This window comes from Aotus nancymaae, unplaced genomic scaffold (assembly GCF_030222135.1).
Source record: "Aotus nancymaae isolate 86718 unplaced genomic scaffold, 86718_ANA_hifiasm-v0.15.2.pri h1tg000141l, whole genome shotgun sequence".
NCBI classification, from domain to species: Eukaryota; Metazoa; Chordata; class Mammalia; order Primates; family Aotidae; genus Aotus; species Aotus nancymaae.
In genome coordinates this window covers 1,561,143-1,586,560 of record NW_026988556.1, presented here as the reverse complement: position 1 = coordinate 1,586,560, position 25,418 = coordinate 1,561,143, and the positions used below count along the sequence as shown (strand labels likewise).

At 40.8% G+C, this 25,418-nt stretch overlaps 1 protein-coding gene across 1 annotated transcript in view; it reads right to left on the bottom strand.

The window, feature by feature from the left end:
* LOC135272882 (metalloprotease TIKI1-like) overlaps nt 1–21,314 on the bottom strand; it is an 83,558-nt gene extending 62,244 nt beyond the window's left edge. Inside the window, exons 1-2 of the mRNA XM_064371594.1 lie at nt 21,232–21,314; nt 8,338–8,425 (exon numbers count right to left, since the gene is read on the bottom strand). Coding sequence (XP_064227664.1) covers nt 8,338–8,425; nt 21,232–21,314 — 171 coding nt within the window. The remainder of the gene's footprint in view (nt 1–8,337; nt 8,426–21,231) is intronic.
* Between the last annotated feature and the right edge of the window lie 4,104 nt (nt 21,315–25,418).

The following is a 25,418-nucleotide window of genomic DNA, read 5'->3' as shown; positions in this document are numbered from 1 at the left end:
CATTAAGTCTAACCATTCTTACGGGGAACTAAACCAATGTGGTCAGAAAGATAGCATTCTGATTTTCTAATTTGAAGCAGTATAGTTATATGCTCACATCCTCAGTTATACAGACAAACTATGCCCTGAGTTCTCAGGCCTCACCTGCTGGTAAATAGGTACACACATGGAATCCAAGCAAATTTTATCATTTTGTTGCCTGCTCACGTAGATGACTTCAGAACCCTGACAAATCTGCTGTCCTCCCAGCATATCTGTTAGATACCACCCAGGCTCTTGCAGACCCCACTAGGCGGATCTCTCTACACTACTCTGGCTCTGCTGTCTGTGCTGGAGGTCACTGTGGGTCAATGGACAACTTACACTGCTACTCTCCAGCCTTTGGGAGGCCTGATGTGTTCCATGGCCTGAAGCAAAACAGAGAGCAACCTTCCTCACTCCAATTACGTCACACACTGTTACTAGTTCTGCTGGAACCCAGTGCTTTGAGATTTTACTGGAAAATATTTGTCATTTCTGTTCACAGTCCTCTGTCTCCCTAGGTCTAAGATTTGCAGCTGTGACACTAGGCAGGGGACAGAGTGAAGTGAATACTCCCAAAAGCAGAGTTCACGGCCTTTGTACCTGGGTTTGCCTGGCTCCTTCCTCCTTAGAGATGGATTCTCCCCTAAGAAGCTACTCAACCTCCTCACCAGAAAAACTTTGGTTGTTCATCTGACACATTCTCCAGAAATGACTGGCCATCTCCAAATCCATGGAGTTAACATAATAGGCACAAGTAGTCTCAAAGTTTGTCACATGTTAGAATCACCTAGGTATCCTTGAAAAGTCCCAATGTCCAGGAAGTACCCAGACCAGAAGATCTTTGATGGATCCCAGGCATCAGTATTTTTCAAGAGTTTCCAAGTGATTACAAAGTGCAGCCAAGCTTGGGAACCTGTGATCTAGACAGAAGCTGAAGTCCATAATACAAATACACCTGACAATCCTCTTTTGTCTCCCAAGACAAGCGAAAACAAAATTGAGAGATAACTCACTCTGGATAGCCATCTCCTCATCTTCAGATTATAAATTCACAGTCTAGATACAAGGAAGCTGAGGAATATTTAATAGAAAAAGAAATGCAAATTAAAAAGTTAAAACCAGGGGCTGTGAAAAGTCTCAGTACAATTAGAAAAACAAATTTTATGCTCAAGTAAAACACATACTAGGAATCACCTACTCCCACCTTTGCTTTCCACCGTTTGTTTGTTTTGTGCTGAAATGATAAGTTTCGTAACAAAAGCATATTTTAGACTCAGCCTTCACAGGAAGCCTTCTACACTTTCTGCTTAAATGACAGCACTTAGGATGATACATGAATTTCAAAGAGGCAGCGTCCAAACTCATATCGGGTTTACTCGGGCATTATTATTCATGAAGCCCTTTCTGAGCTCTATTTGAGGATATCTGTAAGCTGTTTCAAAAGACCAGGGACCACTACTGTAATAAACAAGTCATTTACATGAGGGAAATGAAAAACCTGCCATGTCTGCCAAAAGAGGGAAGACATGTCTAAGCAGAGGAGGATTGATGAAACGAGATTAGAGAAAGCTAAAGGCTGGATTAAAATACATCAAATCTGCCAACTGATAGAGAATATACTACAACCAACAGGAGAGGATGTTAGTGCCTAGATGATATTGCCACTGATTTTTTAAAAAAAGCAGTACATATGAAAGCTCCATAATCTAAGGTTTAGCCAAATCACAGCCCAAGGATCTCAGACACCTGCCAGGTGCTGGTGAAGCATAACTGCACTTCTTGATGCTTTCTCCTCCAGCAATCAGAACAGCACAGCTGTCCATCCTGCTGCAATAGATAAAGATTTCTGTACTCTGCATCTGCTGCCTTAGCTTCTGGGAGAACTACTCTGACCCAATACATAGGCTGTAGTCACCAGCAGGGAGTAGCGAAGGTTTCTCCGCAAGGGGTGTGCCCTGCTCCGCCCACCTGCTCTGTGTCTCTCATGGTGGCCTATCCTGGAAGATTATTCTTGAAACCTTTGGCTTCAAGTTCACTTATTTTGCCAGACATGGTGGTTCATCTCTGTAATCCCAACACTTTGGGAGGCCAAGGCGGGAGGATCAGATCACTTGAGGCCAGGAGTTTAAGACCCCCATCTCCACAAAAGAAAGATGTAAAAATTAGCCAGTTATGATAATGCGTGCCTATAGTCCCAGATGGTGGGGAGGCTGAGGCCAGAGGATTGCTTGAGCCCAGGAGTTCGAGGCTGCTGCACCACTGCATTCCAGCCTGGGCAACAGAGTGAAACCCTGTTTCAAAAAAAAAAGTTTATTTACCACTTACATAGCACTCTTTCTGTGCCAGACGTTGTTGTAAGCATTTATAAATAGGAATTCATTCATTCCTTACAACAACCCTCTCTATTAGGTAGGTACAACTGTGATCTTAGTGATAGAGATGAGGAACTGAGGAATCCGAGCCATGGGGAAACTGAGTACATTGTTCCAGGTCACAAAACAAGTGAGCAGTGGAGACAGGATGTGAATGCAAACTGACTCTGCCTTCAAGGCTAGTCTCCTAATGACTGTTCTCCATGTTTTTTTCTGGCAGCTATGAGACCTGATTGTGTCTTGCTCTAGCGTTGCTGTATGACTGTTAAAGGTCTAAAGCATTGGTGTTCACACTTTGGCATGCATCAGAGTTACTATTCCCTGGAAAGCTTGTTAAAACACAGATGACTGTGGCCTTCCTTAGTTTCTGAATTAGTAAGTCTGGGATGAGGCCCAAGAATGTACATCTTTAACAAGTTTCTGGATAGTCCTGATTGCTGCTGCCTTGGGAACCACACTTTGGGAATCACTGGTCTAAAGCACTATTTGTAACTATTGATGGACACTGGGCTAATAAACTGATGAGCTTTTGGATTTTAAAGGATTCCATCCTATGTCATTTTTATATCATTGGAAAGAAGAAGGATAGTCTCTCCTGGAGAGAAAAAGAAAAACTAAAGGATACTCATAAGATTGTGTGTAGACTGACAGTGAAGACACATGGTTTTGTTAGCTTTTCTGTTTTTAAGGAGGAAAAATATTAAAATTAGTGAGTACACCAGAAGGAAGTTTCAAGACCTTCTGATTGGCAGGTGCAACGCTCCTAGATCCTTGGTTGCTAGAGAAAGATTGGACTAACCAACGTCACCTAGTGGCCATGTGGCAGTGGTTCCACCTAAGGGGAACGAACTTGTTCCTTGGTATTTAAGCCTTTCTACACATGTCCCCATATATGACCTTGTTCATATAATTAGTACATTATTGCTAATTTATCATACCCTTATTTTAATAAGAAAACATTATATAGGTAAAATATAAGTGATCAGAATATATGCTGCATTTAGTTCTTCAGTGATCAAACAATATTTACTGGGATTTTGTTATATACTCAACACTCTAGTAAGGACCAAGTGGGAGCCAACCAAGTATAAAACATGGTCCCTGTCCACATAAAACTCACAGCACAGCTGGGAAGGCAAGTCACTCTCACTGAAACAAAAAAAACACATGAAAATCAAAAGTCATGTTATCTATCATTTGCAAAACAAATCTTTTTTTCTTATACTATAGTATTGTTTTCCTCATTTATTTGACAAATCTGAATTGGGCCAAGTACTGTGCTGGACTCTGGGAATAGAAATAGAGATAGATTCATTGCCTTTAAGAAGTTCACAGTCTAGAAAAAAGGCACTTAAAAAGGCATTTACCAAACAAACAGGAGGATACAGCCAATCTGCCTGGACTCAGATGGTACTGAAAAGTTTCACAGAGAGGGTGACCCTGAACTGAGGTGGGAAAGGTGAGTGGGAAATTGTTCAGTGTACCAGTTGTACACTGTAGAGGACTTGGCATTCTACCAAAGAATGGCACATGCAGTTGCAGAGAGGCCTTACCAGGAGGGCCGATTCCAAAATGGGCAGCGAGGTTGTGCAGCCCAAATAGAGTGTATTTGAGGGAGCTGCAGCAGAAGCAGTCACCCGTCAGCAGGACAGGCTTCATGCCACAGAAAGGAAATTAGGCTTTCATCTAAAACAAAATAAGAAGCCATTGAAGAGTGGTAAGCGAATGACATACTGTCAGGAATATTCTGGGAGAAAGAAGAAGGTGGAGCGAAGAGCGAGGACACTACAATCATTGTCATAAAGGATGATGAGGGCCTGAACTCAGATAAAAGAAGGCAGATCATGGAGTTTATTAAGAAAAGAGACTCGTTAATACTTGAAGCTTCTATAGATGTAGCTCATGAGGGAGAGGGAAAAGTGCAACATAACAACATTGAAAGAAAAACATTAATATAATAACAAGGTGGAAGAAATAAAATACACCATTTCTCTAAAATGAAATGCTACAATACCAAGACAGAATGATGAAGAAAGGAAAGGACAATTAGAAATGAGAAGAGTAAAAATGTTTTAGGATTAATAAAATTACGGGATGCCAATAATCAATATAAATCAACCTGGAAAAGCATCAGTTAAAAAACATGCTTTAACAGTGAGCACTGCAATGAATTTGGAAATTGTTCTTGTCCTATTCATATATCTAATTCATCTATGATAAAATAAAAAAGATGACTTTAATCTTCAAAAGAAAATAGTTTACTTTTCATTCAGCTTTTTAACGACCATCAACAAGTCATTGGCACAGACTTTGGAATAAGGCTGCTTGCACTTTCCAAAATCTAATTTAAGCGTAGACAGCTATTCATAGGTCCCTCTTAAGAGTCTGAATATTGTCTCATTAATTATACCAGAGAAGAATGAGATTATGGACAAATATGAATTCATAAAACACACTAGCACTTTATTAATGTATTACTAAAGTTTAAAATGTTAATTTTTTATTAATGACAATTAAGAACCACTGTAATGGTGCAGGTTATCATGAGTACATCTGGTAAAAATATAATTGTGTTTCTCCATAGATTTCTTCACTGGTGGTCAAAGCAGTGTTCGTTAACATTGGCAAATAATGTGTCACTGGCTCTGTCCCTCAGATTTCTGTGATGGAAACATCAAGGAAGGTCCCACTATACTGCAATAATCCCCAACTATTTGGGCAATTCATCAAGGGTGTCTCTGCTGTGATTAATAAAAATAATCTGAGGCATAATTATTTTTCACCTCCTCTGCTCTTACTCTCAATCTGGTTCTCTGAGGTCCAAGGCAAAGCAGTGTGTCATGGTGCATCCCCAGCTGATATCCAGCAGTGTAATGTATACAGGGACCCAAAACACCTGCTGTGTGACAGTCCCCCAGGAGGAAAAGACCAGTGACAGTGTCTGTACTATGTCACAGCCACATTAGGGGTGGCTGATTGGACCACATGCAGGTATCCAAGCCAAACCTGTCCAATTAGAGCATGCTTCTATGTTTTTCACACTGGAGTTGGAGGAGCAGGGAGTTGTGAGGAGTGACTGGGAACTTGTGTCTCTCATTGATTTGGACCTTGGCACATGGTAGGGACTCTCACTGAATGAAAGAATGAATGAATAAACTGGGGCACTGTCATTGGCACATGTTGTCAGCCTAAAGTCCTCTCCTCTCAGGGTGAGGGTCTACAGGACTCTGATTTTATCATTCCACAGGTGACACCTACTCTATTAACCACCCATATATTTACATACAGAGTCAGATCTATATAAGCATGGGTTATATAGGTTTCAACTGGGATCCCATCACCTCATAAAATATACCCCAAAATGAAACAGGATATTGTGCGAGGAAGTGAGTTCCTCAAGTCTCAGAATATTTAGGCAGAGGCTGGCAGACCATCTGTCTCTTCCCTAGGTGGGAGGCTGGGTTACATGACTCCTAAAGACATTTCCATCTGTAATGATTTATTTTTCTAATGACAGCAGAGTAACAAGTATATTTCTAGGTCTTCTGGGCCTCAACTCCGCTGAGAATCAGGGCTTCCTGGAGGTAAAACCAATTCTAGATACATTTACTCTGAAAAGCCAATCGCAGTCTTCAATCCTAAGCCACACATTTTTTGTACTAATATCTCTGAAATAGTGATGTGTCTTCTAACCAGTGACTTGTCATTGTTAAATTTCCAGCACTTCATTTTTTATTCCTTAGTGGCATATAAATGATAATGTGCCTAACAATTGATGATGTCTTAGGTTCAATTGAATATGTTAGGTCTTTCACAGGCTCCTCTGATGCGAGCATAGTCAATCTGTTCTGTTGTTTCTCTTGTGATTTTCAAATATGTATATATAATCTACCCTCTTAGCTATTGACTCAGGGGCATTGCAGGCAAGCCTGCTGGATGCTTTAAATTCTCAGCTTAAAATTTTACCCATCTTGTTAACGAAGACTCTTCTACTTCATAAGTAGTAAGGCACCCAAATCCAGTCTAATGCTCTCTCTTGAAATTTCTTCTTCACCAGAGAGAAACTAAAATCCAGAAAGAGATTCCAAACAATGCAAATCATTAAGCAAATCCAATTCCAGGCCCTGGGAATTTCTAAATTGCCTAGGACTGGGGGCTTCCTAATCGGAATCTGTGAGCTGCAGGATATCCTGATTTTGAAATGGAGGGTAAATTTCATCAGAAGAAATGCTTGAAAAACAAAATGCCACATCTCTGGCTCCCTGATCATTTCTATTCTTTCCTGAATTCCTATGGCAGATGTGCCCTAAGGTGACCCCCAGCGAGTCACACCCTTGTACAATCCCCTCCCTTGAGTTGGGGCAGAATCTGTGCCTTGCTTCTCACCAAGAGAATACTGCCAAGGTGGCAGGATGTCACTTTCTTGATTACGTTGCATTATATAAGACTGTCTTAGCCTACTAGAATATGCAAACAGCCACATGTGAATTGCCTGTGGGAGGACCACGTGGCAGAGAATAGCCTCCAGTCAATAACACGTTAAGAAGCTGAAGCCTTCAGTCACACTGTAAGGCAATGAATCCTGCCAACAACCTCAGTAAGCTCAGAAGTGGATATTTTCTCAGATGAGCCTCCAGTTGAGAACACAGTTTGGGGAGACGCCTGCAGAGGAACTAGTCAAGCAGTGCCCAGATTCCTGACCCATGCAAACTGTGAGATAATAAATGTGTGTTGCTTTAAGTGACTACATTTGTGGTAATTTGTTATTGCCCTAGTAATTTGTTATTGCTCTAACACAATCTCCCTTCACCTCCCTCTTTTCAAAACATACATATATTTTGAGAATCTACACTGTGTAAACAGAGGACAAAATGGACCAGACTTCAAGGATACAATGAGGATTAAAACAAAGTCTTTACCCTCTTGGAATCTACATTCTGACGGAGGAAGGCAGACAATAAACATACGAATAACTATTTTTGTTGATAGTGATAGTTTGAGAAATGAAAACAGGGGAATGTGGTCTAATACCCTCTTACTTAAGATTTGCTTTTAATTTTCTTTCCTGTCTCTTTTTCAACATGGGTAACTACCCACTGGATAAAATAAAATTCATGCTGTCAACATAGTATATCACCCAAGAATCATTAATTTACACATAAAGATGGACAGGTAGTTGAAGGATAAATTCTCGTGAGGAGAAAATGTTCCAGGGAGGCTGGAAACATAGAAATAAACATGAGCTTGTATACAAACTCCTTTAAAACAAGGTTTTTAATCACATACTTCAGCCCTCTTTTGGCTTTGCTTTTCTACGTAAAGATTTATACCAGCACATTCTGCCACGTGCAGACACCTTGCACAATCTCCACCAAGAATAACTTCTCTCCCCCTCACCTCTTTCCTCTCTCTCGTTTAACTAGTTGAATGCAGCATTAAGGAATCTGGGAACCGTGTTACAAATGGTTCATGTGGAGGAATTTGAGTTTTTAGCTAAGCAGAAAGCTAAACCAATGTGCTAACCGGAAATTTAAATCAACAGGCTCAAGTTACAAATAGGCTCTGGGGACAAGTCTAATTTCTTTAATAGTTGGAATTTGTTCAAAATAGAATGAGTTGCCTAAAAAACTTATCCCTGGTGGGATTCAAGCAGAACCTCTCCATCTGCCTTTTATGGTTGTGAGGAGGTTATTTCTCTAGGGGCTAGAAAACAGGTACTTTAAAGCCTTTAAAGGACTTTAATCATGTAATTTGAGCTGGAATTTTAAAAGCTGATGATGAATTAATGTGTTATCCCTCTGTATCTGGGTTCAGTTGAAGAAGACAGAATCTACTCTAGCTACTTGAGACAGAAAAAAAAATTATTAAATATAATGCCAAAAAAGCAGGCTCAAGGCTGAGATTTCAAGAATAACTTTTAAAACAACCCATTAGAACTTACCTTCCGAGAGAGGTTCTGCCATGTTAGGAAGCAAGCCAGGGAATCAGGGAGCTGCACCACAAATGCTGGTTCCAATACCACACTGCCTCTGCCATAATTGGCAGCAGCAGAAGGGAAGCACCTCCCTCCCCGTGTCCACACCACCCTTCCTGTCTCATGGGCATGTGTCTGCTTGGTGAAAGAGGGTATTTGCAGAGCCCAAGATACAAGAAATATAGGCCCCTGGTACAAGGGAGACTCAGTAAGATTGAGAGAGTCAGCGTTCTCCAAATCCTCCCTAGTGTAGTAATTCCCAATTTTAGGTACCTACTCCTTCTCATAAATGCTCAACTTTCACAGGTGTTCTGGTGAGGCTGTGAGCTCCACCTGTGTTGTAATTAATTAACTCCCTCAGCCCCCTCCCCCTCACACACACACCAGACACTGCAGATGATTTTGATTATATCAACTCTGCAACAACAAAAGAGATTATTTTAGGGCAGAAGAAACTCACTAGTTCCCTAAGCCTCAAAATGAACATTTGAAACTCCAAGTCTTTTTAAGTTTTCAAATGCTGTTTTAAGTAGCCAGCACATCACCATGGTCCTTGTATTCCTACTCCAACTATATAGTCACTCAGTCCATGAGAGCCAGGAGTCCAATAGACACTATTCCTTACCCTGGAACTTATGTAACTTAAGGTTTCATTTCTCCTGGCCATGATCTACCAGTAGCCCCTCCTCTACTGGTTACTGGAACCCAAGGGGCCTTCAAACCCAACTAAGTCATGGAATCCACCCCAGATTCCCATCCCTGAATGTTTGTTTGCTACAATCACTTCTAGCAGTGATTTCTACATTACTCCAGGTTCAGAGCACACAGTAGAACTCATTCTGGCAAGATTTAGTATGAAGGAACTTAGAATTCACTATTAGGCGACTTATTCAAAAAACTAACATAATTGAGCTGAGCTCCCAGGAATGACCCTCAAAACAATGCAGAACTTGCCTACGTAGGCAGCTGCTGCCTATGCTGTGATCAGGAAGCTGAGATCAAGAAGCTACCAGTTAGCACCAAAACTGCTACTTCTGCTGTGATCTTTATCCACAATTAAATATAAATATTTGCTTCTCAATAGCTGAAACCACAAAGCTGAAACCAGACACTAGGCCCTCTGCTACGGATGCTATAGAATTTTTTTAAAGCACCTCCACAACTTTATTTGCCTCACAATGTTCACGTCCTTCTTCTAAGCTTGCATTAGTGTATCAGCTAGGAGAAAGCTGAGTCATTTGTAAAATCAAAATATAAGGGAATCTAGGAAATGCAGTATTGTATTTAGATTTACCTTTCAGTTAGATACGATCCCCGAGTCTCATCTTCAAAGAATCTGGAGACTGGACATCAGGATTTTTAAAAGCTTCTCAGGTGACTTCATGTTCAGCCAGGTGAAAATCATTGACTCAACAGAGCCCTACTCAGCCACACATAGGCTGTCCTTGGCCAGAGACTTAAAGTCATCAGAAAGACTCCAAATGTCTGTGTGATCAAGAAAGTCATGGGAAGTGTATTTAGTGAAGACAACCCTATATGCATCACATTTGCTTTCTATTGGGAGAAATTAAGGTAGAGCTTCTAATTAGAAGGATTTGCCAGCTGGGTGTGGTGGCTCACACCTGTAATCTCAGCCCTTTGGGAGGCCAAGGTAGGTGGATCACTAGGTGGAGTGTTTGAGACCAGTCTAACCAACATGATTAAACCCTGTCTCTACTAAAAATACAAAAATTAGCTAGGCATGGTGCCACACGCCTGTAATCCTAGCTACTCAGGAGGCTCAGGTAGAAGAATCACTTGAACCTGGGAGGCAGAGTTGGCAGTGAGCAGAGATAGCACCATTGCACTCCAGCCTGGGTGACAGAGTGAGATTCCATATTTAAAAAAAAAAAAAAAAAAAAAAAGAAGGATGTTTCTAACTTTATAAAACAAACTGGTTGGATTCACATTATGCCAATATGTAGGAAGGCCCAAATGCTTCATCTAAACTTGGGATGTCCAATCTTTAAAGGCTTCCCTGGGCCACATTGGAAGAAGAATTGTCCTGGGCCAGACAAAATACACTAACACAAATGATAGCGGATGAGCTTTAAAACAAAATTGCAAAAAGTACTCATAATGTTTTCATAAAGTTTACAAATTTGTGTCGGGCTGCATTCCAAGCCAACACAGGCCGCAGATTGGACGAGCTTGATCTAAACATTTTTTACATCAATTACAAAACAATTGTTAGGAAACAATTCAGTTTTATACATGTTATTAGGATATGCAGCAGGGATTGGGAGTAGAAACACCAATAAAATTATTCCTACTGGCACAGACTCTACAACCTAGCCATGTAAAGTATTCCAAGAGCTTATATTTGCTTTTATTATTACCAACAGATACCATTTGTTGAGTATTTGCTATGTACTCAGTACGATCATTTTACAAACATTGTTCATTTAACCCTCACAAGAAAATCCAGTGACGCATATACCATTCTTCCCATTTGGCAAATAAAGATTTGAGACTCAGAGAGTTAAGTAACTTGCCCAGAATCACACATATGGTAAGTATTAATATTGAGAATCAAACCTAGGCCTTCTGACTGCAAATTGAACCAGCACCTAGAATCCCAGGTTGAAAGGCCTAAGGCTAGATAAATGTCACTTCTGTTTCACCTGGTGACAATTCCATTGTAACTATTCTGACTCCCCAAATAATCAAGTTCCAAATCACATCAGCGCCACAGGCTGCACACCTCATTTAATTCTGCCTGCTCTGCTGACTAGAGAGTAGAGGGACTCAAAGGAGAAACTCCAGGCCCCAAAGTTCTACTTCTCTTTCAAAGTTTTGCAAGCCGCAGGGACTTTAGGGGGTTATTCCTTCCACATTTGTGTATGACAAAAATGGATCATAGCCTGGGAGCAAAGCTTCTCTGCTTGAGTTTGTAACACAAAAATTAGACCAGTTCCAGAAGAGATTCTATGAAAACATCTCCAGAAGATGCCACAGCCATGTTTGTTTCCCCAATAGTCTCATCCCTGGCTGCACATTAGAATCACCTGGGAGAATTCAAAACACCTCAGTGGCGCACCCACCACCTAGGTTATGCTGTAATCACACTGGTGTGAGACCCAGGTGTTGGAAGTTTCCCCAGCAGTCTCCTGTGCACAATCTGAGGATCACAGCTCCAGTGTATTAGGTGCTGCTTAGAGCTGCCAACAAAGGAAACATGAATTTATTGCTTCCTCGCCAACAAGGACAGGGAAGAAGATACCAAAAGCAGCATGAACTCAGAGATTCTTTCCCTAGCTCAGCTACTAAAGTGGAAAATAAACCATGCATGCCAAGGTAGGCCCTAGGCACCTCAGAGCAAATAGTTGGCAATATCACAGCATATGTACTGCACTAGCACTGGGAGAGCATAAGAGGATTTTTTAAACTGTTATGTCTTTAAGCACCTATCTATGTGTCTGACACAAATGATACAAAAACACATGGTTCCTGCCTTCTAAGAGCAGGAATGTACAATGAAAGAAATAATAATGTAAAAACATGCAAAATAAAGCAAAGTAAACCATAATGCAATGTGATTCCACTCAGTGCCATGAAAGTATCTGTTAACTTTATTCATTAGACATTCAATGTGCACATACTATGTGCCAGGCACTGAGTCTACTATGGTCAATGTGAATAAACAAAATAGGTTATTCTACTTTCACCAACCTTATGGGAGAGATAGATATTAAACAGATAAGCATGCATATAACTCAGACTGCTATAAAGAACTACCTGAGACTGTGAAATTTATGAAGAAAATAGGTTTAATTGACTCACAGTTCCACAGGCTGTAAAGGAAGCATGGCTAGGAGGCCTCAGGAAACTTGCAATCTTGGCAGAAGGTGAACAGGAAGCAAGCACGACTTACCATGGCAAAGCAGGAGAGAGAGAGAAGGGGAAAATGCCACACACTTTTAAACAATCAGATCTCATCAGAACTCATTTACTATGATATGAACAGCAAGGGAGAAATCCACTGCCATGATCCAATCACCTCCCACAAGGCCCCTCTCCTGACACGTGGAGATTACAATTCCAGATGAGGTTTGGGTGGGGACACGGAGCCAAACCATATCAAACTCTAAGCCAAATGTATATGATCATTGATAGAGTAGAAACCAGCAGGCTACTACTGAAAGGAAATTAGTTAGGGCAGGGAGAGGGCCAAAATATAGATTTGGAGGATCTGAGAAGATAGACCTAAAGAATAGCTGGGAAGAAACTCTCCAGTCTAACAGTGTATGTAGGTTGAGGAAGCAAAGAGAATAACAGGCGAGGTATCCCATAGGAAAACTGCAAAAAGAAAAGAAAAAAAGCTAAAAGTTTTTCCTCTAAGATCATAAACAAGACATGTGTGCCTATTCTTGACGCTTCTATTCAATATACTACAAGAAGTCCTTGCCAGGGCAAATAGGCAAGAAAAGGAAAAAAAAAGTACCCAAATTGAAAAAGAAGTTATATTGTCTGTTTGCAGATATATTATCTTATGCATAGAAAACCCTAAATACTCCACCAAAAACTGTTAGAGCTAATAAACAAATTCAGTAAAGTTGCAGGATACAAAATCAGCATGAAAATATCAGTACCATTTCTATATACTAACAATGAACAATCTCCCCAAAATTAAGAAAACAAGCTCATTTACAGCAACATCAAAAAGAATGAAATACTTAGAAATAAACTTAACTAATAAGGTAAAAGATATGAATACTGAAAACTGTAGGCATTCAGGAAAGAAATTGAAGAGGCTAGGCACAGTGACTCATGCCTGTAATCACAGCACTTTGGGACACTGCAAAGGGGAAAATTGCTTGAGCCCAGGAGTTCAAGACCAGCCTGGGCAACATAGTGAGACCTGTCTCTTAAAAAATTAAATTAAATTAAAATTAAAGAAGACATAAATAAATAAAACAATATCCTGTGTGCATGAATTGAAAGAATTAATATTGTGAAAATGTCCATGTCTCCCAAAGCAATCTACAGATTGATTCAATGTAATCTCTATTAAAACTCCAATGACATTTTTCATGTAAGTAGAAAAGTAATCCTAAAATTTGTATGAAACTACAAAGGACCCCTAATAAGCAAAGCAATAATGAGCAAAAAGAACTAAGATGGGGTCGGGCGTGGTGGCTCATGTGTATAATCCCAGCACTTTGGGAGGCCAAGACGGGTGAATTGTTTGAGCCTAGAAGTTTAAGACCAGCCTGGGCAACATAGTGAAACCTGATCTCTACAAAAAATACAAAATTAGTTGGGCATAGTGGCACATACCTGTAGTCCCAGCTACTCAGGAGGCTGAGGTTGGAGGATCACCTAAGCCTGGGAAGTCAAGGCTATAGTTAGCTGGGATCACACTGCTGCACTCCAGTCTGGGTGACAGAGTGAGACCCTGTCTCAAAAAGAAAAAAAGGAAAGGAACTAAGATGGCAGCATCACAATGATTTCAAACTATATTACAAAAGTATAGTTATCAAAACAGCATGATACTGGCTGGGATTTCAAACTATATTACAAAGGTATAGTTATCAAACTTCAATAGTATCTTCAATAAATGGTGTTGGGAAATCTGGATAGTAACTTCAATAGTAAATTCAATAGTAACTTCAATAGTATCTTCAATAAATGGTGCTGGGAAATCTGGAAAGCCACATGCAGAAGAATGAAATTGGATCCTTATATTACATCAAAGTGTATTAAAGTTTCTTTTAGGAGTTTTACAGTTTCCCCTAAAAGAAAATGGGAAAACTCCTTCACATTGGTCTTGGCAATGTTTTTTCAGACATGACACCAAAAGCACAGGCAACAGAAGCAAAAATAAACTAGTGGAAATACACCAAACTAAAAAGTTTCTGCACAACAAAGGAAGCAATGAAAATGAAAGGGCAACCTACAAAATGGGAGAAAGGATTTTCAAACCATGTATGTGATAAAGATTTTATTAAAATCCAAAATATATATGGTACTCACACAATTCAAAAGCAAAAATCAAATAGCCCAATTAAAAAATGGGAAACAGAAGACATACAAGTAGCCAACAGGTATATGGAAAGGTGCTCAACATCACTAATCATTAGGAAAATGCAAATCAAAACCACAATGAGATATCACCTCACACTTGTTAGAATGGCTATTACTAAAGAGAAAAAAAAAACATAACAAAGGTTGGTGATGGTGTGGAGAAAAGGAAACCCTTGTACATTGTTGATAGGAATGTAAATTCCACTATTATGGAAACCAGCATGGGTGTTCCTCCAAAATTAGAAATAGAGCTACTACACAATCCAGCCATCTCACTTCAGGTTATATACTTTTGGGTAAATATTCAAAGGAAATGAAATCAGTATCTTGAAGAGATATCTATAATATATCTTCATGTTTATTGCAACATTGATCTCAATAGCCAAGATATGAAAACAACTTGTGTCCTTCAACAGATAAATAGATTTTTAAAAATTTGGTATAGGTGGTCATGAGCCACGTAACATCTTGGTCAATGATGAACCCCATAAAATTATGATGGAGCAGGAACACATAGTTGAAGAAGAAGCAAGAAAAAGGAAACTGTGGGAGAGGAAAAAGAACCCCCCCGCAAAATTCACAGTGAATGCTTTAGCAGAAGCTTTTGCAGACCTCAAAAAGCTCCTTAAAACGTTTGAAAACATGGCCCCTCATGCTGAAAGCTTTTCATTAATAGAGAGGAATATTCATGGTGCATCTACAATGAAAAAAAGAACTAAACCAAGCAAGCCACTATGGACATATTTCTGAAAAGAGTGACACCTCCTCAAGAAGAGCCTCAGGCAGGTCCCTCAGGAATTATCCAGACAAAGGCATTGTTATCTTAGGAGATGACAGTTCCATGTGTGTTTTTGCTCCTGAAGATCTTCTAATGGGACAAGATATGGAGACTGAAGACAGTCACACTGATGATCCTGACCCTGTGCAGGCATAGGCTGATGTGTGTGTTTTGTCTCCTTGTTTTTGAGAAAAATGTTTAAAAAGTAAAAATATAAAAATTTTTTGGCCAGGTGTGGTGGCTCACGCCTGTAATCCCAGCACTTCGGGAGGCTGAGGCAGGTGGATCACCTGAGGTCAAGAGTTTAAGACCAGCCTGTCCAAAATGGCAAAACCTCATCTCTACTTAAAAAATAAATAAATAAATAGTTAAAAGCTTATAGAATAAGGAGACAAAGAAAGAAATTACTTTTGTACAGCTGTACAATACATTTGTGTTTTATGCCAAGTAGCATTACAAAAGAATTAAACGGTTAAAAACTTTAAATGTTGATAAAATTAAAATGTTACAGTAAAAACATGTTAATACAGGTGTACTAATTTTTTCTTGTATATTGTACTTTTACTTTACTTTTTCTATGTTTAGATGTATTTAAATACACAAATACTTAGCATTGTGTTACTATTGCTCATAGTATTCAGCATATTAACATGCCATACAGGTTTGTAACTTAGGAGCAATAAGCTATACCACAGAGCCTAGATATGTATTAGGTAATGCCATCTAGGTTTGTGTGAGTATACTCTGTGATGTTCACATAACAAATTCACCTAACGGTACATTGCTCCAAACATTTCTCCATTGTTGAGCAGTGCATGACTGTATACACACACACACTGGAATATTACTTAGCCTTTAGAAAGAAGGAAATTCTGCCAATTGCAACAACATGAATGAACCTGGAGGGCATTATGCTAAGTGAAATAAGCCAGATGTAGAAAGACAAATTACTGCATGATCTCATTCATGTGAGGAATCTGATGAAGTCAAATTCGCTGAAGCAAAGAGTGGAATGGTAGTTACCAGGGGCTGAGGGATGAGGGGTGGTAGGATTAGGGAGATGTTGGTCAAAGAACACAAATTTTCAGTGATAAGAGTAATACGTTCTGGGGAGCTACTGTACAGCATGGTGACTACAGTTAATAACACTGTGCTGTACTTAAAATTTGATGACAGATTTTAAGTGTCCTCACACCACACACACACACACACACACACACAAATGGTAACTATGGGTAGTGGTGGATGTGTTAATTAAATATTTTTTCAAAAGGAATGCAAGGTAGGGAATACAGAATCGCCAGGACCCACTCACAGAGCCTTGGAAGGCCAAGGGCAGTAAGAAGCCTTGAGGCTTAAGCTTGATTGGCCCCTTGGTAAGCCTGCCTAGCTACCTCTATTTGTATCCTGCTCCTATTGCCTTGAGTAGGGTGAGTGCCTCCCAATGGAACTGCCTAATTAAGACCTAACACTCCCTTCTAACCACACTCATTCCCATTTGGGCCAGCAGCCAGAAGAGAGCAATAGTGTAGGCAGTCAGAACTCATTTAGTCATTTAACAAATGTACATGTATTTATTAGATTATATCTTAAATGTATCATCTTCATTGACTATTATAAACCACTTAGTAGTCTATGGGCATGACCTAAGGAGTATTTCACATCTGCTGTGTACCAGATTCTGAGGCTACAGCTGTGAATTAGATAGACACACTTGTCGGTCTCAGAAATTGAGCATTTTTCATCTGTCTTAGTAATTTTTGAGAAAGAGAAAGCTGAGATTATGACATCCCATAAAAGCAGGATAATCTCACAGACTCTCATAGAAAGACTGCCTAGTGAGAGAAATGGGTGCACTTGATCCCCAAGATTCTGCTGCTTGCTGCATCTTTGAAGATTGTGTGTGTGTGTGTTCATATACACACATATATTACGTATAATAATAAACCATTCCTCTGTGTAAGACAGTTTAGATGGACTTAGCAATTAGTCAAGTTTGATTTTATAGGTGGAAATAGAGCCTGGTGAGGAAGTAAAGGGCAGAATTTCTGTAAGTGTAGTTGTGGCCATGTGGTAATGGTCTTTTTCAGCAAAGAATGCTAAGAGCAGGATTTGGCTGTGACTGGATGAAAGCTGGATGAATGCTGGATTCCTGTGAGCTGATTCTGAGTAACCAACTGCCCTAAAGTAACTCAGGTGACTAATGACTGCAAGAGAGAAATGGGTCAGCCCTCATTTTTTAAAAACTGCTTTTAGAGGGAGACACATCTTTAAACTATTACCATTTATCTACTTACTGTGTAAAAGCAAAGTGTAGGTTAATTTGAGTTCAGGTTGACGGTTCAACGGATTAACTTTGAATGTCCCTGCAATGAGGGCAGGTTGAAGAGCTTATGGGTTTAAATACCTTGGACACAGAATATGAATCATTTCAAATCTTCTGCTGTTTTCTCACTTTCCTTTTTTCCTAGTGTATAGCAGTATCTCAAATGGCATCTGTTCAATGACCTCCAAATAGTGCCTGGATCAGAATGATATATGGTAGTTTCTCCCAGAGTAATCTGAATCATCATTGTCTCAACTGGCTGAATTACACACACCCCACATTCCTGTTTCTTCCTTCAAGTATGAATTAACTTTATAGTGCCTAATTACCTGATGCAAGGTAAATCCCTTTAATAAAATGTTCTGGTGTGATCTCTTTAAGATTACTCTGACAGATTTTGATATGACTCTAGGTGACCGGGGCTCTGTATCCTTACATGTCACCTCCTATCTATTAGATAAAACAGAAATATAAGGTAATTTGGAGTATATTAGGGGCATAAAGAAACTAGAAAAACACACCTTAGAGACTTCATCAAAATGAAGAATGCAAAAGAAAGTGATTTTGCTGGATTTTGGCTTTTTATTTCTTTGTGCATAAAACAATTCCTTTGAGCCCTGCAGAGTTGGGTCTAAAAAGTATCATTTATTGTTTAATATTTATTGGACTCCAAGTAGGTATAGGGCATGACTCCAAGAGACACACAGAAACATAAAACTCAGGCTCTGCCCTTCAGAAACATAGTCTGCTTGGGAAGCACAAGACAGATAGATGCAGGAAATACAAATTGCAGGCCCAGCTGAACGCCATGAGGAGCACAGATAATTTGGGTCACAGGAAGTCAAATGCCAATCGTAGTCCCTAAGAGCTTTAGGGTGGACAGTGGGGTTTGGGGAATATTGATGGAAGGAGGGGTGGCATTTGGGTTAAAGTATAGATTTACAAGAAGACGGACTTTAAGCAGGTGAGGCGGTCTGAGTGAAGAACAAAACATACATGGTTTATCTTAGGGTTTGTCCAACTATACAGCACCAGTCTTGGATGATATTTGAGGATGACTCTTCTGTGGGCACCTCCTTTACTTCTTCCCATCACTGGAAACCTGTCACCTGCAGATGCCTAGTTGGAGGGGACATACTCTTCTCTGAGTCACTGCTTAACCTTCCACAGCTGCTAGGAATCACCAGAAACCAACCAGATCATATTGCAGAGGCCTTGCCTACCCTGTTTCAAAAAAAGTTCTCAAATATTGAAACACCATTAATTCAGCTGCTATGAAGATGCTTTCCTTTCCATAATATCAGAATAATAATGAGCTAAAAAGTTATTAAAAGGCAGAACTCCTTTATTTGAATAACAGCTATGAGTACTGACCTTTACATTATCAGCTCAATTTTCCCTTGGGTTACAGCATACCTAACCAGGCTTTTGATCGTGAGCAATTTCAAATCTCAGTTCCAGATAGGACATCAGAGATGCCCAGCCCTGAAGAGCTTTGATGGAATTCTTGATGAAGTGTAACTGATGTGGAACTGCCATTCCTTTTCCAATGGCCTTTCCTAAAGCTACCACAACCCTCTTGCTTCGTCCATCCCAATCATCTGTGGTCAGCTCATTAATGAGAAGAGTTGAGCTCTGAGCCCCTGAAGCCAAAGGCAACGTCCTGACTCCTGCCCAGCCCTTCAGTTTGACTCCATCTCATGGCCACAGACCACACTCTGACTGTTCCCCCCATCTCAATGCAAACCTATTCCACTTCTAGAATATGTTAAATTCAAAGAGAGTAGGTCACAAGTATAATTCACTCTGAATAACTTTCTGCCTATTCTGAGCTCCTCCCCTTCACTTCTGAACCACTTTGACTGGCTCATATGCCCTCCACACAGATGACTGGCTCATATGCCCTTGGCAGGCCCCTTGCCAAAGTGAGGCATAGGTCTGGGAGCCAGGAGAGGCAACCCCAATTCAAATTTCAGTTTGTCACCAACTCAGCTGTGATATTAGACTTTATCTCCATGATCTCAGCTCTCCTGTCTGAAAAATAAAGCTGGGTCAGTTACAGTCCCTCTCTGTCATCCAGAAAATAAGAGGCAAAGAAAAACCACATAGAAACCACAGAAAGGGAACTGTGCCCTTGGCCAGTGCTACCTGCCTGTGAGCCTCAGGGAGAAGTCCCATCCTGCCTGCCTTGCTCTGGGCAAAATGTTTCCTACCAGGTGACCTTGGGAGAAACACTTTGAGAACTGAAAAATGAGAACACATGGACACATGGAGGTGAACAGCACACACTGGGGCCTGTCCTTGGGTGGCAGGGAGGGAGAGCATCAGGAAGAATAGCTAACAGATTCAGTGCTTAATACCTAGGTGATGGGTTGATCTGCGTAGCGAACCACCATGGCACATGTTTACCTATATAGCAAACCTGCACTTCCTGCACATGTACCGTAGAACTTCAAATAAAAGTTGAAGGAAAAAAATTAAAAACAAAATAAAAGAAAAACTGAAAAAATAAAAGAAAAAGAAAACCCAGTTAGAGAGCAGTTTAGGACCAAAAAACTTACAACTGCACGATTACCATGAGGACTCTGGGAAACTATACAGTGTGAATCCTGGACTCTCCAGGGACACTGCATTGGTCCAGCCTCCTGACCTCTCCTCTCCCAGGTCCCAGGCCCTTCACCTCCTGGGCTCCAGGGTGCTCATCTGCAGCTATAACCCTCACTTCCCGAACAGTCCTAAAGCTATCTTTACTTGTCTTATGGGACACTCAAGAAACCTAATACCATAGCAAACTTCCCTGCAAATGCCCTTTTATCGTTCAAAACCTCCGAGAGCACACCAAATATTAACTTTTTCTCTTTTTCCTGGAGAATACCACTTGGTATAGGGTGTATGCCAAATTCCACCAAGGACTTCCCTGGAGGCATCAGGTGTTGCCCCAAATATGCCCCACACTAACCTTCCACAGTATCTAATACCTAGTTTGTCCGCAAATTCCCCCAAAAAGGGGCCTGCTGCTGCACTGGCCAGGATGTTGGCCAAGTGTGAGAGTCAGGGTAGATGGAATTGGGATTTTTCCAGTCAGCCCTCTGGATCCGTTTTCTACCCTTCTCTGCCCTGCTGTGTGCCTCCAGGAGACTGCTCTTGGCATGGCATAATCGGCACTTTCCCACTCTCTGACTTCCAGTTGAGTTCAGCCAATCTTCCTACTGACAGGACCTCCGAGAGGTGTGAGGTCAGGGCATGTATTCCCCTCACCCCTCCGTGTCAGGTTTGAGTTATGTAGTGGTTGTGTTCCTCTACACAGGGCCACAGCTTCTGCCAGAGGCCTCTCACCAGCTTTAGGAATAGTTCCCACCCCTTGCCAATTCAGACCTAAAGGTGGTAATGGCTTCTCACTGTTGCTGATCTCAGGGAGCTTCACCTTTGGGTGTGCCATCTGACACCTACCAGGGACAATTCAGGGTGGTGAAAACTAAAGGGTCACCCAAGCCAAAATCCACTAAGGAAAGCCAACATTCAAATACACAGGAGAAGAGCTCCTAATGTCCAGTCCAAGAGTCAGACCAGGAATCAAAGTAGGAGATGCAAAGCCAGAAGGTCAGAACCTAGAAAAGACAGGACCAAACAAAGCCATTCAGAAACAAGCAAAAGTGCTTCCAAAGGATTGACAGTGGGAAATTATGCTCACCTTTCTAGCAGCAGGTATAAATTGCCTGAATAGGATAGACTAGCTTCAACGATGAGGGACACAATGAATCCTGTAATTCTCATGTAAGATTTAGTCTTTCCTTCTCCAAGAGCTGAATATTATGATACATATGCCTCAGGGAAAAGCTTTAAGTCAAGGGATCTAACCCTGGGACCCAAGATGTCCAAGGGTATGTATTTCTGGGCAAAGAGTCCATAGCATTCATTGAATTTGAAAAGGGATCTAGGGCCAAAAATGGTAATCATTTCCAGTTAATCCTATTTTACCACTTAGCATTCTTTATTCTTTGGAAATATCTCAGCTCTTTACTACTCTCTCAGCACCAACATTGTGTCCCAGAAGGATGGTACACCTCAACCCTGCAGGGATAGAAGGTCCTTCTGACCTTGCCTTTCTCTTTCATTTGGCTGTTGAAGTTGTATTATTTATGATAAAACTGCAATCATCATAAGTATGGTGCCTTCAGAGAGCTCTGAATTGTCAAAGAGCAGATTATTGAATCTGAACGGGATTATGGGAAGCCCCAGATTTGTAGCCAAATAAGACAGAACTGTGGGTGGCAAAGGCACAATCAGGACTTTTGACTGGCATTGGAATGGGAACAGCCTTGTGGGGCTGAGTCCCTTACCCCATGAGGTCAGTGTTAACTTCAGGTAGTTAGTGTCAGAATTGAGTAGAACTGTAGGACACCTAGTTGGTGTTGGTGAATTGGTGGTGGACTATAACACTGAACTGGAATCAGCCAGATTACAGGTTGTAGTCTGGAGAAACAGGACAAAAAGAGAGTCCTATTTTGTAACGTACTTTGTATTTTTGTCCCCCCATGGGGACACCTGTGATTGTGATTGTTTAGAGAGTGTTAACGTATTTGATTTTGAAGATCAGGACATCCTGAAAAGCTGGGACGTGCTGGGGCAAAGATGCAGTAAGTGCTAAAGGCTCTGCAGAGGAAATGAAAGTGATTTTCAGAGTTGGCAATGGCTGGCACTGGAGCAGTGTAGAGACGCAGAGCTGTGGCAGAGGAGCTTGGGGTGGGAGGGAAAAGTAGTAACTCAGCCTGAGACAGGTGAAGGCTTGCAACAGGAGCTGCAGGAGAAGAGTGCCCTGGAAATGATTTCTCTGTGGCCTTGGTATGACTCAAAAAAAGTATGACTGATATTCCCAGCTTGAGAACACTCTGCTGCTTCTCTTGAAAAAGGTCCACCACAAACTAAGCTTCCAGAATGGGTTGTGGAGAATTCAAGAATGGGCTACATTCTGCATTGGGGAAGTGTGGACCTAGGGATATGGTGAATGTGTGAGATATTCAAAGCCATAAAACAGTGGCAACATAACACCAGACCAGAAGTGACCAAGAGAGCTTTAGGCTACAGAAATCTGTTAAAATCTCGGCCTTGGACTTCTTCACCCACGATGTGGATGTATCTGAAAGCCATTGCATGTGACTTTCACAGGACAGGGTGAAATCTGACACCCTCAGTAAAATAAAATCTGATTACATGTGAGAATGACATGCCTTGCCCTGTTCACGCTACTCATTCTAGGGTAGTGGCAGTGCTGGCCAAGAAGAGGCGGTTTTTCATTTGTGTTAAAAGATGCAGTCAGTTCCAGCTTCTGGCAATGATGGAATAGATTGATCTAACTAACCTTCCTGCAGATAACAATTACTAAATCTGGACAAATTCTTTATAATTATAAACAATTACCTGAAAGCATTGTAGAGTGACCAAAATCATGCAGACAGTGAAGGAGATTACCTGTGAAGAGGTCACTATGACAGGTGAGATTTCTGAGTTTGTAGCTTTTCACTTAAAGGTCTTTTCCAATAAGCGGTAGGTAGCAAAAACCAAAAAAATGGTACAAGGTCAAATAGGAAATTTGAAAGGCCCTTTATCTATCAAAGAAATTGAATTTATAATCAAAAGCTTTCACAAAGTAAATTTCAAGCTCAGATGGTTTTACTAGTGAATTCTATTAAATCTAAGGAAGAAACAATATCAACCTTACACCAACTCTTTCAGAAAGCAGAAGAAAAAAGAATACTTTCCAAATTATTGTAGAAATCCAATATAACCCTGATACTGAACTTGGCAATGACATGTATGAAATTTATTACAAGAAAATAAAGATCGATACCCCTCATGATGATGTTTATAAAAATTCTTAACAAACTATTAGCAAGTCGATCCATCAATATAAGACAAGGATAAGATCATGACCAAGTGGCAATTACAAACAGGAATGCAAGCTAACATTTAAAAATCAAACATTTAAATTGACCATATTAACAAAATAAAGTAAAAAATACACATAGTTATCTCAATAGATTCGGGAAAATCACTGGAAAAAATTCAGCAGCCATTCATGATTTTAAAAATAAACAAGGCTGGGCATAGTGGCTCATGTTTGTAATCCCAGAACTTTGGGAGGTCAGGGTAGAAGGATTGCTTGAGCCAGGATTTTGGGACTAGCCTGGGAAGCATAGTGAAACCCCTTCCCCATTTAAAAAAAAAAAAAAAAAAAAGTCCCACAGCATTAACAAAGACATTTAGCTAACTTAGAATAAAGGGGAATTTACCTGACATGTTAAAGGACATCTATGAACATCCTCAAGCTAGCATCTTCTAGCAATCTTCAAAACAGGCACGTACTCTTACAACAATATCACCACTCTGGGACATGGGTGGATTGGAGATACTGATCATACAATAATGAGAGAATGTTGATAATTTTCAAAGCTAGGTGATGGGTACATGGGAGTACATTACGCTATCACAATTCTTTTGTAAATGTTTTAAAGTTTGCATAACAGAAGTTTCTCAAATGTACTGGAGTTGTGAGTTGCCTTTTCACTTTTTTTGTTTATAAAACTGAAATAGGAAGCACCAGAACCTAATATTTCACCCACTGCTCTCTGAGCTGTCAGACCACAGGTAGTGGTGGTTGTAGGAGGGGAAAAGTGAGAGAGATGGTCAGGAGAAGGTGGCCTCACAGGATCCTAGGAGGAATGGAGAGGGTAGGTGGCAAAAGGGAAGATAAAAGGGAATGGGAAGATGGAGGTGGTGGTGGAAGAAGATAAAAGAGACACTGAGTTCCCTAGTTTAGGTAACAGGAGCAGAGGGGTGAAGAGAGACATGTAGTCTTGGGGCAGATGCTCAGGGGACAGGGCAGGGTGCTGAGGCAATCCCAGAGGAGCCTTGCATCTGGGTAGACTCTGAAAAGGATGTCTTCTGTTAGGGTCATGCAGTGGACTGAATATTTATGTCACTCCAAATTTGTGTTTTGAAACCCTAATCAGAATGCGATGGTATTGTGAGGTGGGACTTTTAAGTCATGAAGGTAGAAATCTCCTGAATGGGATTAATGCCTTTACAAGAGACCAGCAAGCTACCTAGCTCTTTCCACCTTGTGAGGACACATTACTGTCTGTAGACCAGGGGGAGGCCCTCACCAAGAACCCAACCCTGCTGGATCCTGAGAGTGGACTTCCCAGTCTCTGGAACTGTGAAAAAGAAACATTTAAGCCATCTGGTTTATGGTATTTTGTTATAGTAGCCTGAGCTAAAACAGGTCACCTACCTATCATCTGAGTTGTATCCTGGTCACAAAGTCCCAGTGAGTTCAACCAACATATTTTCCGTATAGGGTCCTTGGTTTAGAGGAAGGAAGAAATGCCTTCCTCCCAGGGCCAGTAATGTGGAATAACTGGGCAGCCTGGGCTGCCCCAAGCACAACAGCAGGATACACTCAAGTTTATGGAGCAATGCCAAGCCCTAGCCAAACCTGCCCTGTGATGAGCGCCCTCACATACCACATAACGTATACCCAGGTACGCTCTGGCATGTGAACCATTATCCACATTTTCAAGCTGAGGAAACAAGCAGAAACTAAAGTCTACTCGAACTGAAAGTCAATCATTATGTGTCCCTTGGTCTGGGCAGAATTCCTTGGTCTGTGACACCTGACACCTGCTTTTTGTGTCCTGAGCAGCAGCCTCGGCATGGTCATGCAAGCTCCCAAAACACATTTCCTCAGGCCCCTCAAACGCCCCCAAACCCATCTCGAACCACCCAGTATTCCTTCACCTCCTCAAAATGAGCTCTTCCCTCTCCCTGACTTTGAACAGGCTGTTCCTTTACCTGAGTGCTCATACACCTTTTTGCATG